This window comes from Myotis myotis, unplaced genomic scaffold (genome assembly GCF_014108235.1).
Source record: "Myotis myotis isolate mMyoMyo1 unplaced genomic scaffold, mMyoMyo1.p scaffold_m19_p_2, whole genome shotgun sequence".
Lineage (NCBI taxonomy): Eukaryota > Metazoa > Chordata > Mammalia > Chiroptera > Vespertilionidae > Myotis > Myotis myotis.
Window position 1 is genome coordinate 42414846 of NW_023416324.1, and position 17427 is coordinate 42432272.

The 17427-nt window shown below is 37.8% G+C and overlaps 1 protein-coding gene across 16 annotated transcripts in view; it reads left to right on the forward strand.

The window, feature by feature from the left end:
• NFIA (nuclear factor I A) overlaps positions 1–17427 on the forward strand; it is a 369092-nt gene that overhangs the window by 200124 nt on the left and 151541 nt on the right. The window contains exon 5 of one of the 16 annotated variants that reach the window (XM_036352918.1): positions 5433–5533. The exons of the other annotated variants lie outside the window; for them this stretch is intronic. Within the exon in view, the coding sequence (XP_036208811.1) occupies positions 5433–5518 (86 nt within the window). The 3' untranslated portion in view covers positions 5519–5533. Of the gene's footprint in view, positions 1–5432; positions 5534–17427 lie in introns of those variants that run through there. 16 annotated transcript variants of the gene reach the window in all.

The following is a 17427-nucleotide window of genomic DNA, read 5'->3' on the forward strand; positions in this document are numbered from 1 at the left end:
AATAGTGTATGAGCTTTCCTTGCCACAAATAATAGGGTTTGATTTGACACTTGAGTGTGAATTTGTCATTTTAAAGTCTGTGTATTATTTTTTGGAAGGAATTATCCATTTGCAGATAATATTAGAAAACTGGATGTAATATAAATAATTTATTTGGGGGTTTGGAGTCACTAATCCAGATTGATCAGTTGTCTGCTAGAAAAAAATCATGCGGCCACAAGGTTTTTGGCATGTTTTCTCCCTACAGCTTCCTCATTTTTTTTTTTCTTTTTTCTCTTCTCTTCTTTGGGTTTTACTCAGCTTCAGGTAACTCTGTTCCCTTGGCATTAGCTTGTTTTTCAAAAAATCCTTTGGGATATCTCGAAATAGAGGTGGGGGAGGCGTAATATTTACTGCAGATTACTCTGCCCCATATCAGTTGTTCATTTCTTTACTGGTTGACTTTAACCCAAAGGGAACAACGGAGTCTCATATGCCTGATCCGCAGGCATCATATGGTGAATATCCAAAGAGAGAAGTGTAAAGGATGTTGTGGAGAGGCCCAGCAAAATAGAAATAGGCTTCCCACAGTCTCTCATGGAGGAAAGTTAGTGTTTTGTTAGATTACTGTATGTATTTTGCAACCAGAGAGCTTCTCAGCAAGCAGCATTTGTAAACTCAAGAGATGAACGAGGAGAAGCCAAATCACAGCTTCTGAGCAGGTTACATTAGCAAAGGGCAGTTGCCACCACAAGCCTGACACTGAGCATTTGTTAAGGGAAAATCAGTTGTCCAAGTCACTTAAAGATTTATACCTCAGTTTTCTCACAAGTAATTCAACAGTTAGTTATTAAGAACCTGCTGGGTACATTTGGACTATGTACTAGGTGCATTGAAGGAATACAAAGATGGATCAGACATCCTCTTCTTGAGGACCTCATAGGGGGAAAAGAGCTTGCTTCATTTATTCATTCAATTATTCACTCATTCAACAAATATTTAGTGTATTTTAAGAACCAGGCACTGCACTGAACAAAACAGACAATATCTCTCTTCTTATGGTACTTACCTTCTGGTGGGAGCAGACAATGAAGGAATATATGTGTCAGATGCCAAATGGTATTCAATAAATCAAGATAAGGGGATAAAAGAAGGATATGGATGCTATTTTACATAGAGTGGTCAGGGAAGGCCTTCCCAGTACATTGACATTTGAGCTATGACCTGAGAAGATGAAGAAGAGAACTGTAGCTATTAGGGACTTTTATGCTAGGAGGAGGGAACGGTAAATGGAGAGGCCTTGAGACAGGTTAGAGGAACAGTAAGGAGGTTAGTGTGGGTTAAGGGGCATAAATGAAGGAGAGCGCAATTGGAGATGGGGGAGCAGGAAACGAAAATATGCTGGACCTTGTAGGCCAAGGAAAGGACTAGGCAAATCCTTGATAAACCACAATATGCTCTACAGAGAAGTGAATGCTCATACCGATCCATTCATTTCTTGATGGAGTAGATATGTCCTGGGCCCCTGAGATTTGTTAGATTCTTAATGTTCAGCGGTGAGCAAAGTGAAAAGGCCTAATTCATAACACTGTCAAGAAAGGAGGCTTGTCTGCCATGGCAACTCTTTTAGTATCCCCAAACGTTTCCCCTTATGCATGTATACTAAAAGCAGAGTCACTTGCATTAGATATTTGACTTCATACCTACTCTTACAAACAAATCCTTTTCATTTAATGGAAATCTAAATCTGTCGGGTTTCAGCTGAACCCTTATCCCATGCCACCATTTTGATTGGAAGCCCCCTTTACATTTACTGTGAAGTTTGATTTTTTTTCCCTCATGTTGTCAGACTTAGCAAATAAAAAATATAAGGCACCAAATTAAATTTATTTAGCTAAACAATGAATCATTTTTTAGTGTTACATGAGAGCTAGTTAAACAAAGAAAGTATTTCTTGTTTATCTAAACCAATTCCTGTATTTTATCTGGTGGCCCATCCTGATTCTCCACACACTCCCATGGAGGTTACGTGGGCAAGAGTAACAGCAGCATATGAAGGGTCAAACCACTGGAATTTAACCCACTGAAAATGAAACCTGGGAAGAGTACCACAAAGTTCAAATGAGTAGACTGCTTAAATTCCATTCCTACTGCATCTGCTGGTACCTAGCCCAGTAGTTACCTTAGAACAATGAGCCACTTGTAAGGTACAGTTAGTAGGTACAATATGGTTGTTGAGAGCTACTCAACCTATGCAAGTAAGTGTATGAATTTAATTAGTGAGACATTAATTGAGTAAGCCATTGGGACAGTAGGTGAGTCACTTCTTCAAAAAATGCAAAGGAACCATACCTCGTCACAAGATCCAGTTATTGGCAGACTGCTTGCCTCATGAAAGATGATGAAAATAGAAAATCAGTCAAATAATAAAAGCCTGGGAAATTCCACATTCAAAGTTGAAGTAGAGAAAAAACATTTCAGATAGACTTGAATATCGAAGGTGCCATAGTTATGTGCTGTATGGGAAACTGAATATATATGTTTTCATTTATAATTGAGGACTATTTTGCTAGGTATGACAGAACTTGTATGAATCTGTTATTAAAATATGGTGTGGTCTTTGAATTCTGCTACTTTAAAAAAGATTCAAGGAAAGCAGTTTGGGAAAGTAGGATTAAATTCTTTTGGGCTTCAGAATCAAACAGTGACAAAAAGAATGATGTTAATGATAATCATGATAATAGCTCACATTTATTGTGGACTTTCTGTATGCTGGTGTGTTAGTTTGGGTCCTCCAAGAAGAATATGCGCTGATGTGATTAGGTGTATGGGGATCTATTGGGGTAAAACCTATGACCTATAGGGAGGGAGCAACAGTAGGCTAGGAAAGGCTTCAGACCTCAAGTCAGATGCCCCTCAGATTACAGTGGGGTTATGTCCCAATGAAACCATTGTAAGTTGAAAATATCTTAAGCTGAAAATGCATTTAAGAAACCTAACCTACTGAACATAGCTTAGCCTAGCCTACCTTAAATGTTTTCAGAATACTTACATTAGCCTACAGTTGGGCGAAATCATCACCATGAATCATCTACATGGTGATTACAGTGTAGAGTATCGGTTGTTAACTCTGGTGATCATGTGGCTGGCTAGGAGCTGCTGCCCAGCATCCTGAGAGTACCATCCCACATATTGATGGTCCAGGACAAGATCAAAATTCGGAATTTGGAGTATGGTTTCTTCAGCATGTGTATTGCTTTTGCCTCATCATGAGATCGAAAACTCGTTAAGTTGAACCATCATGAATCAGGACTTTCTGTACTAATTAGATGCCTGTGAAAGGAGAAGGGGAAGGAAGGAGAATTGGGTAGGAAGAATCCTAGACATCAGTAAGCTTCTAAGAAAGTTTCATACAGGCAAGTGGAGGCTCTTTGAGGCACAGTCACCTGTTATAAATGTTCTTGATCCCATAGGAATGGGTCTGCATTAGTATATTCCCCCTTAGCCATTGGCTGGGAACCTGGAAGAAATGTGGACTTAGAACAAATGTGATGGCAGAACCAGAGGGGTGACAGCTGGGATTGTCAGGCAGTTATGCTCCTATAGCAAGTGCTCTGAGGGATTCATTTTTATGGCCACCCAGCAAGGCGCTATGCTAAGAGTCTTATATTTATGGTCTTTTTTAATCCTAATGCAACCTTGTGGAGATAGTCCCTATTAGTGTGTCCATTTTACAGACGAGGAAACTAAGACAAAGAATTTAAATAGCTTGCCCACTGTCAAGAAGGCAAAGTACTCAAAGAAGACAGAACGAGTATTCATACTTAAAGTCCAGAATCTAAATGTTTTAACCATTACATTGTATTATAGAAAGAACAGTGTTCAATTTTTGGTTCTGTAACTTATTGATTATATAAATTTGGGCAAGTAATTTAAACTCTTGGACTTGTGTTTCCTTATTTATAAGGTGGGATGTCATCACCTTTCCAGGAAATGTGTTTCTGTTGCTGTTGTGTATTGAGCTTAAACAATGTTAGTCCCTTTTCCTTCCTCATGTTCTCTCATCTAGGATCTCCATCTCTTCCTTTATTCCTTATGGCATCCTACCAGGTACTTGGGTCAACCTTGTTCAGGTATCCACAGGCTTAATTTTGTCTCCAGAACTAAAGGACCATTTCCATGTGGGTTATATGAATGAATATATGAATGTGTGTGCATGTGTGTCCAGAACTTGTAACAACCCCTATTAAATACTAAATAAAGTGTAGCTCGCCTCTTTTATCCACCCCATTGCCCATAGACAGGAACCATATGCTAGAGGGCAATATAGAATATATATTTTTCTCGTATTAAATCTTTTGGAAAAAATTACATTCTTATGGCAAAGGTACATTCTTATTTTTCTTATGAACAGTCTTTATTCTATTTCTGTAGTCTCAAGTATTGTGAGTATATGGCTCTACAATGGATACTTTTTAACAATGGATGACATTTTCATTTTTTTCTGCTGAACGTGGACAGTATAAAATAAGATTAGATACAAGGTATTTATACCAGGTGCCATTATGTTTGTTGGACAGCATAAAATAATTATGATAACCAATAAATTTGAAAGTATTTCAGTTGGAAAAGATACAGGAATGTAGTTTTATTGAAAACATAAAATGTTTATTTCCATTCCCTATTTTTGTGTGCAGTATAATAGAACTTTGCACCTCATCCCTTTGATTTTAGATTTCTGAATTATTTAGAAGAATCCGTTAATTCTCCATTTCAAGTGAGCAAGACAAAGTTCATTAGGATATCTGATTCCGAGCAGGTCCCACATTCACAGATCATGTTAACTCCACAGAGAGGTTTATCTTTTAAAACTGCAAATGCTGTCCAAACTGAAAGCTTTTCAATTTAATGCATTCTTGCAGCCTTGGATCCTTAATGGTAGAGAGGGGTCAATGAGGCACCTTGTTTTCAGAGCATCAGTCAGTTCTAAAAGTAGCAGTGCCCAGAGCATGCATGTTCCTTGAGTCATAGTGAATTTGCAAATCGACGTTATGAACTACATATAAGTAAAACTTAGCACATGTTAACACACACTCTCGTCCACTGGTTGCTAACTAGTGGTCCTTGAAGGGGGCAAAGGAAAACTCCTAAAATAAATTATGCATTTTTTCCTAGACAGAGCTACACAAGCTAATGACTTGCCTTTCAGTCTGTATTTGTGAACTCACTGGTTACACTTGTAGAGACTCTGTATGGCAGTTATAGTTTGGATTTGCTTATTAAAAGGTGTGGGAGAGATTAGTTATTCATTACGTAATAGAGATGGCAAATTAAATACTTTGAGAAATAGGATCCGTGCAAGGAAAATATTACAAGATGTCCTTGCTGGTGAATAGACACAGCATCCTCTGCTGTAGACTGGTGATTAATAACAGCCTTTAACTTTCTCCTAGGGAAGGAGAGGGAGACGAGAAAAGCAGTTGCCAGTAAAAGCCAGGAAAGACCGGTTGTGCCCAGAAGCTGCCCATCATCTCCATAATGCATCCCTTCATTCATTCTTTCAAGCAATATTGTTGAATTTAATTCTCTCTGAGCAGAATTGATAGTGAGGGTCAGTGGGGGAAAGTAGCTCAAAGTAGGAGACTCAGACAGCCCTTCTCTACGTAAATTGACCACAAAAGCATACTTTTAGAAAACAAGATCTTAACAAAGTTTGGGTAGCCTAATCATTCAGAGTTGTGTAGAATATTTGAGCTGTGGGTTCATATCTCTTTCTTTGTGGATTCTTTCTGTGCAGCAATAGGAGAGGCAAGGAAACTGATCTTGATTGAATAGTACTATGTACTAGATGCTTTAGGTCATTTGGATATTTTACCTTAATTTGGCATAATAATTCTAAGAGGTAGAAGATGAGGAAAATGATGTTCAGGGGTTGGAGGCACATGTCCATGGTCAACAGGGAGTGAGTGACAGAGCAAGTACTACCACTGTTCTAGACTGTATACTCCTTCAGGCAGAAACTGATATTTGTGTTGTATTCCAAACATAGTGTCTGCACTCAACAAATATACTTTGGAATAAATGAATGACTAAATGAGTGAATGCATAGACATTGTCCCCAGTAGTTTAAAGTCTTTTTGTTTAATTGAGATATATTTGACATATAACACTGTATAAGTTTGAGGTGCATAATATATTGATTTGATACATTTATATTGCAATACGACTGTCCTTGTAGTGTTAGCTAACACTTCCATATCCTCACATAATTATCATTTCTTCTAGTGTTGGGGACAATTAATATCTAGTCTCTTAGCACATTTAATGTTTATGATACAGTTTGTTTATAGTCACTGTGCCGTGTGTTATGTCTCCAGGACTTATTTATATACTAGTTGCAGGTATACACCCTTAAACGACATGTCTCCCATTTCCCCGCACCCTCAACCCCTGGTATCCATCATTTGAAGAGTGTAAAGTATTTTAAGGAGAAAATAATATAATGCTATAACATGATATAAGTATATTACCTATGAGACGTAAATGTATATTTATATATAAAATGCAATTACCTCTAACATGTGATTATACATAATTCCTCTTCCTCCCAACTTATCCTTTCTTAATAACACATGTATTTATTGATATATGCACTAATCCTTGTGCTAGGCAATGGAGATATAAAGATAACTAAGATGTCGACTTGATGCTCATCAGGTGCATATGTCTAGCAAGAAAGATAGATATGTAAACAGATATTTACCATAAACTATGACTGTGATCTCCTGAAGGTATTTGGATAGCATTTGGGGGCACATGATGGAAGTAGGTGCAAGTGATAAAAACTATGCAAAGGGCAACAATAGTTGAGTAATAGGTGTTCTTAGAAGAGCTGCATTTGATATTTGATCTAAATATTGAAGTGTGTGTATGTTCTTAGATATTACTTAGGGCCTCTATACCCCTGGGAATTAGCTCAAAACCCCTACTTCACACTCTGAGGAAATTCAAACTCTACCCCAGGATTTTTGCAGATTTCTGGAAAGGCTTTTAGGCTACAGTTTCCTACAGAACCTAGCTCTTGATTCCTGCAGCTGCTGAACTAATTTAATTAATAGCTATCCTCCCAAGCCATACAGTGCTCTCTTCTATGTCCTGTGCCTAGATGTTGGGTTCGGCTGCTTCTCTGTGTTTCTGTATTATGTGCACATAGAAATTATGTAAGTAGCTGATTTTGGTGAAATTGTAGGGTTACAGGATTGGGGAGGGAGTCTCAGAACATACAAACAACTTCACATTGATTTTAAAGAGCTATGTTCTTAAAAACTCTCAGGCCTCGGTGCCATGTCACCATTGCCCTCTCCTCTCTCTCTCACCCTCTTCTCTCTGAGTCTCTTCTCATTCTGGTTTAGTTTTAAGTGTAGAGGAATTTTCACTATTGCTTTTTTCCTTGAGTTTTGCAAATTTATGTTCTTGGGGGTCCCCTTTATTCATAAGAAATGTTCCATTGGTGTATTTTCCTAATCAGTGAATTCTGGTACTCTTGATAAAATAGTAAATGAGATTTGTAGTTTCTGTATGTGTGAGAGAGAAGATGCAAGGTCCTTGTTCAGCAAGAAGAACCTTCAATGCACCACGCTTGGCTAAGCAGTGTGTTTCTAAACAGTTTCTAATGCTCCAGTCCTATCATGTTTAATTCTTGGCCGGCCAGTCATCCAACATGTTTTCCTTGGAAGGAAGCTTGCTGACTGACTGGCTGACAGATAGAAAGCATCCATAAATGAGAGATGGCATCTACCTTGCGAACCCAGGCCTCCCCCACTTTACTCTAATTCAATTTAGTAGATGTTGGATGGAAACTAATACAGTTAAAAGAACTTCATGTAATCTCACTAACATTTTTAGAACATGGTGCTCAAGGTTTTCTGGTCAGGGATATTTGCATTTATGGAATAGAGACAGAATTCTGTGCACGTGAGAAGTCCTTGCTCTGAGAATGACATTTCCAAGCTGTGAAAATATGATGTGCTCAAAACTGAAGCTGAAATTGCCTTTTAGTCTGTAAATATTGAAGAAAAGGCTGAGCCTGGCACTGGTGAATTTGCTAGCCAAGGTACTAGCCATACTGGGTTGGAATCAGAGGAAGTCCATTTGTTGAGTTTACATGATAAAATTCGAGCCTAAGGGATGCAATGAAAAAGTGTGACAAGCCGTCCCAGTCCCACATTTTCCTGCTGCCATGCCGATCAGCCGCTTGGACACTATTTCCTCGGACAATTTCATTTGGTGCCCAAGCATGCTACACGAACCTATGTTACTTGACTCTTATTTCAACTTCTCAATGTGTATTGTGAACAACAAATTTTCACATATTACATTTACTCATTCAACCAATATTTATTTCTAAATCTTTGCTGTATGCCAGACTATTGCAGGCAGTAGCTACAGGACTGCTAAAGAAGCCCAGAGAAGCCGAGTGGGGGTCTCGAAGAACATGTGCATTAATGGCAGCGCTGGACCCTGATATCCAGTCCCATGCCCAGCATTCTTCCAGCTGTTATTTCTCTGCTTTGCTTAGTCTTACTGCTTCTCCCCAAAACTAAACTGAAATAGAAAAGTTCCTTGAAAGCCTATTTTTATTTCTCCAGATATGGTAAGGATTCACCCTGAGCACTCAGGGGGGAAAAGGATAACAGAGATACAATGTTAAAACAAAGTCCCTGCCCTCATACAGCTTATGTTCTACTTGGCAGACAGACAATATTGGTAATTTATATTAAAAGTAATATAAAGAGCTGTGCTTGCGTGGTTCAGTGGTTGAGCACCGACCTATGAAGCAGGAGTTCACGGTTTGATTCTTGGTTAGGGCACATACTGGGGTTGTGGGCTTGATCCCCAGTGTGGGGCATGCAGGAGACAGCCAATCAATGACTTTCATCATTGGTGTTTCTATCTCTCCCTCTCCTTTCGTGTCTCTGAAATCAATAAAATATGTACATATTTAAAAAGAGTGATGCTTTAAAAATATATAATTAAAACATTTTTTAAAATTATGGAAAGTAATTTTAGCTAATGGTCAGTAATCTAGGGTGGAATATTAAAAATATTTGACACTAAAAAAAAAAGAAAGCCTATTGAAATCATTCTTTTAATTTGCCAACAAATTATACAACTTATTTGAAAGTTATTTGTTTAGAATTTTTAGTCAAATTATCCCAGTTTTAATATTTCATTGATTTGTGTGATTCTCTGAATAATGTCTGCAAAGGCCAATGTTATTACAACATGAACTGTAAACTCCACAAAGGCAAGGACTGTTTGTCCTTTTTCCCTCACCATTTCCTTCTCAGCACAGGACCCCCACGTAGTGTGTGTGATTGATATCTATTGCAAATGTGGAGCTGAATTAGGCCTCACAATATCCCTGTCATCTGGTGTCCTGTGAATGCTGCAGGAGCTCTCTAGAGAAGTCCGCTGTTGGCAAGGCTGCAAATGACATTGTCCATGTCCAGTGGACCTCCTCTTAGCGTGTGTTGTCCCCAGCGCATCTCCTCCTGTGTCCAGTGCTTAGATGGCCGGGAGAACAGTTTGCAGCTTGTGGTGGGTGCCTGGGATACCTGGAGGCCGGCAGGCTGCAGACACAGCAAGGTGGTTTGTGGTAAGGCATGCAAAGTGAGCTGTCAGGCAGAGGGGCAAGGCTTTCCCAAGACTTGACTGGGGCTAGCAGGATTTCCGGTTCCACTTCAGACAGTCTTCCCTTTCTCCACCACCTCCATCATCATCTGCCCACAGCCATCAGCTTTCCTAAGTGCAGCACTCCCGACAGGAAATTTTATAGGAGGCACAGCTGGGTGGGTGTCACTAGTCAAAGTGGGACACACATTACATGGCAAAGCTGACTGACATAAAGGACCTTTGTGCTGTGAGAGGTGGACAGAGCAAATGAAAACAAGAATAAAATAGAAGCAGGGTCTGTGTTAGCATTTAAGCCAGTATATGTCTGAAAAGAAAGGCCAGCCCATGTGATTTTAACAAGTACATTAAACTATACTTCCTAAAAAGCATAAATATGAGACATGGTATCTGTCTTGCTCACTCTTCTTTTTTTTTCGTGATCTCATAGGGTAAAGAACATGAGTAAAATTTGAAAAAGTGATGTTTGATAGTTTTCATATTGGTGGAAACAGTTTTTTGAGAGTGTAGTCCTCTAATTTGAGTGTGAGAAGGTTGGGACACCTGGGACAGAGCCTTGACTTTGTCATTTACCTGGCTGTGAAATGCTTTTAAAACATGCAGACTTCCCTACTTACTAACTTATAACTGACCTCTGTGCCTCAGCTTCCCCATCTATGAAATGGGTTTTCATTCCCTAAGACATAGTAAGGTTATAAAGAGATAATGTATCTGAGAATACTTTATATATTGGCAATCAAGCCATATATAAAAGAAACCTTGTAATAATTTCAGGCTATCAGGAAGCCCTTTATTTCCATCCCTGGTCCCCTAAAAAATGGTAGAAGACCAACGAGTAACACTCCACATTTTTTTTTCTTTCAACTCAGCAGTGCTTATTTTCAAGTGGATATGGTTATAGAGCTGTTGCATGGGGAATGAGTGCTCCACTTTTATGGGCAGCACGTTTTACCATTTTCCACCCAAGTTTACCCCCATGCCTACAGAATCCTAAGGATCCTGAAAGGCATTCTTTCTGTGTTCACCGTGGCACCACTTTCACCCTCTATTCTGAACTAAGCTGCAATTCAGAACTTTCCAAGATAATTTGTTTTAAATACTTGATTTTTATTTTGAAGTGTCTACGAAATTTTAGTTTTTCATTATACAAATAATTTTTTTTCAAAATTCAGACATTATAGCCCAAACAAATAAATAAATGAAATCCACAATTTCTAAAAATGCTGTTCCAGCAGGAATATTTAGACTGTGTGAGTATATCAATGTTTGACTTAAATTGACTCAGGTTTATTTATTCTTAAATTCCCTGAACCCCCAGACTTTTTTCTTATTTGCTCTGAGTATACTTACTACATAACATTTAGATCCACTTTTAGTTGGCTTTTCTTTTTTTCTGGTATAATCATCTCAGACACAAAATAGGCTCTAATCCTGTGTGTTTGTTGTTTTTGCAAGTAGATAGATTTCACTAGATGGTGAGTGCTATAGGGATGCAGTTATTTCCAGTAATTCTTATGTGTATTTAGTGGCCTTAAAAGGAAATATTAGTGTCCTCTTTCTTAAGCCACAGTTCTGAAAGATGTCAAATATATAATTTAAATTCCCTGACAAATTATCTTTAGCCAAACCGGTTTCGGCATAAGGTTTTGGAAGGAACTTTTGAGCACCTTTTGTTTCCAACTTTTATCTCGCTTTTGAGCTTTCTACCCACTCAGAATCTTCACTCACCAAAAACTTTGATAGCTTGTCTTCAAGATATCAAAGCTCATTTGAAAAAAGAAAATAAGAATGTTTCATGTAAAGAAAACATCCACCATATATTGGGAGGACTGTGATGCACTTGCCTTTTCATGCATTTTTTCATGCATTGGTTGAACCCAGTTCTTTTATCCCCACCCCCCTTTCAGGAAAGTCTTTGACTGTGTCCATGTGGAGGTTCTGCAGAACAAGTAAGGTTCATTCATCCCCAAGACCATGTTTCTGTTCAGTGGTACCTACCAACGAGGTTCCTACTTAATAATCTGACACATGACATGAATTGGTGGAGAAGAGCCTCCTTGGTTAACTGATTCATTCATTTCACTGGCCTGATAAAAGTTATATGAACCACAGTGACGCACAACAATTACTAGTCTAATTCTTTTTTTTTTCCACCCATTTAAAAAATTTGCTCTATACATGTAGTACCTGTAGATAAAAGGTTTCTGTAAAAAAACATGCTTTTTTCAAGATGTTTGCATTAGTTGGTATTCATAAGTGAGTTCTCCTCTGCATACCGTTAAAGGTGTGTGTAAATGTTTTTATTGGTTTCTTCTCTATCTCCCACTTTTATCTTTCCTCTAGAAGAGACAATGCCATTAACCTTAGCAATGCTGAGTGTGATTGTCTTTCGATCAGCCCCACCATTGCAAGCCCGCTGATCCATAGCTTACTTACTTAAATCACTGGTTCCTACACACCAAAAAAGCCCCATTATCTTCTTAGAATAGTGATAGGCTGTCTGAAAAATCCTCTTAAAGAAAGAATAAGCAAAAGTACTCCCTAGTTCCTTTGGGAATAGTCCTTTATTTGATACAAATGCTCTAGTAGTACAATCTGAGTTTTCTATTTTGACTATACGTGAAACATTTATTGAGTGCCTGCTGTGTTCAAGGCACTGTTTAAGATACATGGTTGATGCAAAGATGTTTTGGGTGCAGTCCTTTAAGAGACGACCGTTTTCTGCAAGTGGTAGAGGTGCATGCTCCTGATAGTAACACAAGGTAAAAGTGCTCAGTGCTCTACAAGTGAGACAAAGTGCTCTAGAATGAGGAGAGGGGATGCTTCAATTCAGACTTAACAATAGCCACCAACAGCACTGTGTAGTGTGAAAGTTTATGGTGAGCTTGGGAAACAGTTAAATTGCCTGGGATGACCTGCACAAGGTAAAATGAGGAGTGACAGGAAGGCATAGCATTTATAAGTGGTTCATTCATGTCTTAACCTTCCCTTCTCTCCTTGCAGGGAAAATCAAAGCACTTCACACATGTTGGTAGACTCAGTGTCATCAGAATTTAAAGCTGAACCCCACCCCATTCTTCAACTAGTCATGGTGCTCAGTGTGCAATTGAATCAGGAACCCAGAAAACTGGTGCCATGCTCAGCTTAGCCATTAACTAGCTATGTTCTTGGATAAGTAACTGTTCGCCTCTGAGCCTTGATTTACTTTTCTGCAGATTGGAGATAATAATAGTACTACTTAATGGCTGTTAGGAGTCTTAAATGAGGTAATGCATAGTGCTCAAAAAATAGAAACGACTAATTTTAAATGATATTTTGATGCCTCACTGCTCATCTTAAATGAACTAGACTTTATTTTAGTTATTGATAACTTACAACACACTGGGGGGAAAGTTGCTCTGTTCAAAGTGGTTGGTTTATTTGCAAATAAGATCCTGTTTATTTCCATCACAATAAAAATTACTCCAAAAGACTGCTCACTTGTAGTTGGGTATTTTGAAAAAAAATAGAGACCTGAAGCTTTCGAAATTGCACTTTCATGCATTTCTAAATAACTGTAATATAGTTCTTTTCCATTGCTTGACACTTGTTCCTGAGAGTTCCAGTGAATTTATAGAAGTGAAGAAAATATGTACAAAGGTTCTAAAGATCTCTCAAACCACTGTCAGCATTTACTGCTCTTACAGTAATTTTGCATCTTGATCTTTTCATTGATTAGTATTTCACCTTTCTTGTTGATCTTTTGAACTCTCCTCTGAACTTTGAAAAGACACAAGTTGTTTAGAAGCCTGTTCTGGGTCTACCTTAGGCTACAGAGAAAAGTTTTAATTTAGATTCCTGAGTGGGGCCACTGCCTCTTTAATGTTTCTTTTTAATTTAATCTGTAGCTCTGTAGAAGAAAAGTTTTCACTGAAAGCTCAACTTTTAAAACAAGCATTCTCATTAAAGGGAAATCTTAATGGGGAGAACTATAGATAACGAATTTGAAGCAAATGTCTGGCAACACAGACTTCTGCAAGTCTGAAGCTCTTGGTGAAATCTCAGACAGTCCAAATGGAAAATTACCCAGCCTGTTTCCTCAAGATAGACTTGCTTGTACAGCTACTCCAAGTTTAAATGGTAGAACAGTAGGTGCACACGCTGTCCTCATAAGCTGTGTTTGTATTACAATGCTGTGTTTTTAACCTCCTTTGAATCTGGAACACAAGCTGGGTAATATCTCAGTTCTGTGCTTCCTGGATTATTAGTGAATACTTTGGTTGTGTTTAATAACCAGAAAGAAAGGAACAAAAAAGCAAATAACTTCACTAAGAATATTTCTCATTTCTCTGTTTTTTAGTTCTGTTTCATACAAAGAGTATTTTAAAATTAGTTAGTCCCATTCTCACACGATCAGAGAGTTTTCGAATATCTGAGTGTTCTTGAGTATGTCTTTATTTTGTAGAGCACCAGTAAATATCTGGAAAGCTATGAGCAGGCCCGGTCCTCCCAATGTGTTCATGAACTAAGGATGACTTTATAAAGTGTTTTCTTATTTGTTAAGGCTATCTCCACAGTTATTGCCATGCATTGCAGTAAAATACAGTTCATTTCTGATGATCATATTTTATATGCTATGGACAATAGCAATAATAGCTAGCATTTGTATTATACCCTTGAGTTTTGTAAAGCATTTTCCTATGCATTATCTCACAGGGTATCTTGCAGCTCTTCTTCTAAGTATAATTACAAGATACTCAAACAGATCTATACTCTGGAGTCTGAATAATAAGCATATTGAATTTTTAAAAATTGACACCTGTCTGAAATTTTTGATAGTAAGTCCTCTTAGAAATTAGAGACCAGAACTCTCAATTTCATTTGTATTAGGTAGAATAATATTACAAAAAATGCCATGAAGTGTGATACAAGGTCTTTCTGAATCTTGGTAGATAGCTCACAAAGATTTGTTGCACCATTAAAATAATTCTCTACAGTGAATAATCAGCATGACCAATTTATTCTGTTTAATGTAACAGTTCTTTCTCATTAATATATATATACCTCAAAAATTGCAGTCATTCTGATTACCAAGCTTACATATGTGTGTGTATAGTTTGTATATATAAAACTTGTATACACTTAAACCTCAATTTCATAAAGATCAGATGGCTTACAAAGAATAAGTAAAATGGAAAATATAAACAAGTTAGAAAATGAGAATTGGGAAATATATAAATTAAAATTGAAAGGTAATATCAGAGAAAAATTTGAAAATTTGAACAAAGATTCTATCATACTGTTCAACATAGTTAATAACATTGATATAAAATTTGGTTCTGAATTTCCTGACAGCCAAAGAAAAAAGAGAAATATGCATGATGAATTATATGAGTCTCATTACCTATGAGATAATACATACCAGTTTCCCAAGGGAAGGAATCTTTTCCTGGCACTTAGTTCTGATATGTTTTTATGTAGACACCAGGTGGACACTGAAGGACAGAGTGGCAATTCGGTGTTATTGAAGGAGATGCAATAGAGGAGTTGGTAAGATAGCTTCTTTCCAGTTCTCCCACCAACTAGCAGTTGAGAACCTATATGTACAAATGTGAAACTCAATGAAAATAATCCTAACTGGTCCATGGCAGTAACTTGCTTCTCATCTACCAGGAAATTTATAAAATTTATGTCATGACCTTTACAAAATCTATAGAAGTAGGTAGATCTCATTGTCTTCATCTGATTTTTAAATATTTCTCATAGCCAGACTTTTGTTTAAAGCTGGGGCATAGATATTTGCCATTGATTTGTTGTATTTGCTTGCAGACCAGATCGGTATATTTTACAGAGTAAACCAGTAGATTAGCCCCACAAGGTAAAAACTGAGGCTTCATAAGAATATACTTGCCAGGGAGAACAGGTATTTGCCCTAGACGCTAATGTATTTTTAAAAATTCCCTCTCAAGTATCAACCCAATTGCTTGAAGATTTCTTTAGCAATAGGTAAAGTGTATTGTTGGTTAAAGAGAAATGAGATTTAGAATGCAGTCTTGAGAAAGAGAGCGAGAGAGTACTGATTTAATTCTCCAAAAAGAAATGGTTGCTATTAGGTTCTTGTCTGGAAGCACTTTCTCTCTCTCTGAGTAGAAAGAACATGGGGTTTTTAAGGGGAGTGAGAGGGTAGGTTCTGGCATAGCCACGTCATGTACAAAAGCAAGCACACCAAGGCTACTTCCTAAGGTGCTCGTTGGCAGGACTCAGTCATGGCTGTTGACCTTTTCTTCGAATTTCATCCATAGCACTCACCTGAGAGAGAGCTTTCCCATTTACAATATTATGTGGACACTCCACTGTTGCTTTTAGGACCAAAAGGGTTATTTGCACATGAGATGAAGTGGTAGGTGTGAAGGTATGTGTTTTGACAACTGCAGTGTTCAGAGTTTCTCCTTGACCTTGTTCATTTATTGCAGTGAGGGGTGGGCTGGTACCTGTGTCCACACCTAGTCCTACATACTCAGGATGGGAACTCTAGAAAAGTCTTTGCTCATAGTAGAAACCATATGGAATGTGGTAATGTCAACAAATTGTTGAACCGTGTGTCTTGATGTTATATTGTTAAGCATAACAGTACGAAAGAGGATTCTGTTTTCCAAATACCTAATTCCTAGCCACAGTTATTTTTTAGTGTGTTACTTCAGATTTATTTCATCAGAGAGCAACTTGGAGGTCCCAGGACAGTGACTAAGTGGGAATATGCAGCAATGACGGGTGAAAGCTTAGTTTCTAAGAATCTTGTTGTTTTTGTGGAAATCCCCCTTAGACTAATGATGGAAGAGAAAACATGTGGTGTGTGTTGGGTAGATCATTCCTCAACAGGATGTTTTATTTTTGTGTTTAGTCTTCGTCCATAGTAACAATTATAATGAATGCATCAAAAATAAAGCATGCAGACCTTGTGACCTATCTTGTAATCAGCACAAATTAGTTTGGGTGCAGGAAAATGCAGCTGCAGATTAGTTTTATTAGATGTTCCCAAACATTTTATTGCAATATTTTGGAAAAAAAATCCACAGACAAACCTAGGTTTTCAAAGTGTTTTCTATTCAATATGTATTTTGTTTTTGAAGGGTAATTAAATTATGTGTTTATAATTCCCTTGTTCTTAATTCATCAAAATGCTGCCTTTTGGGAAAACAGTTTCAGCACAGGAAGATGACTCCTTTACCCTACAACAGTGGTCCAGGATGAGGCCCAGAAATCAGGATTTTAAAAAGATTCACAGGTGATTCTAATGTGCAGCCAAGGTTGAGAACCACTGCCCTACAAACCTGTTCCTAGAAAGGGGAATGTATCTTGAGTATCTTTAACTAATGCCACCTTTGCAGCCCTCTCAGATGTTCCCCAAACTTTACAAATGCTTTTAAAAGTTCAAACCATTACTTTTCATTTGGTTCTGATGATTACAGTTGCTACTGTTAAATGAGTGATTAGAACAGCCGTGGGCAAACTATGGCCCGCGGGCCAGATCCGGCCCTTTTGAAATGAATAAAACTAAAAAAAAAAAAAAAGACCGTACCCTTTTATGTAATGATGTTTACTTTGAATTTATATTAGTTCACACAAACACTCCATCCATGCTTTTGTTCCGGCCCTCCGGTCCAGTTTAAGAACCCATTGTGGCCTTCGAGTCAAAAAGTTTGCCCACCCCTGGATTAGAATGAGCTGAACTCTAGGTGGGGTTTTTTTTCTGACTTAACCCTCTTTTTAAATCCT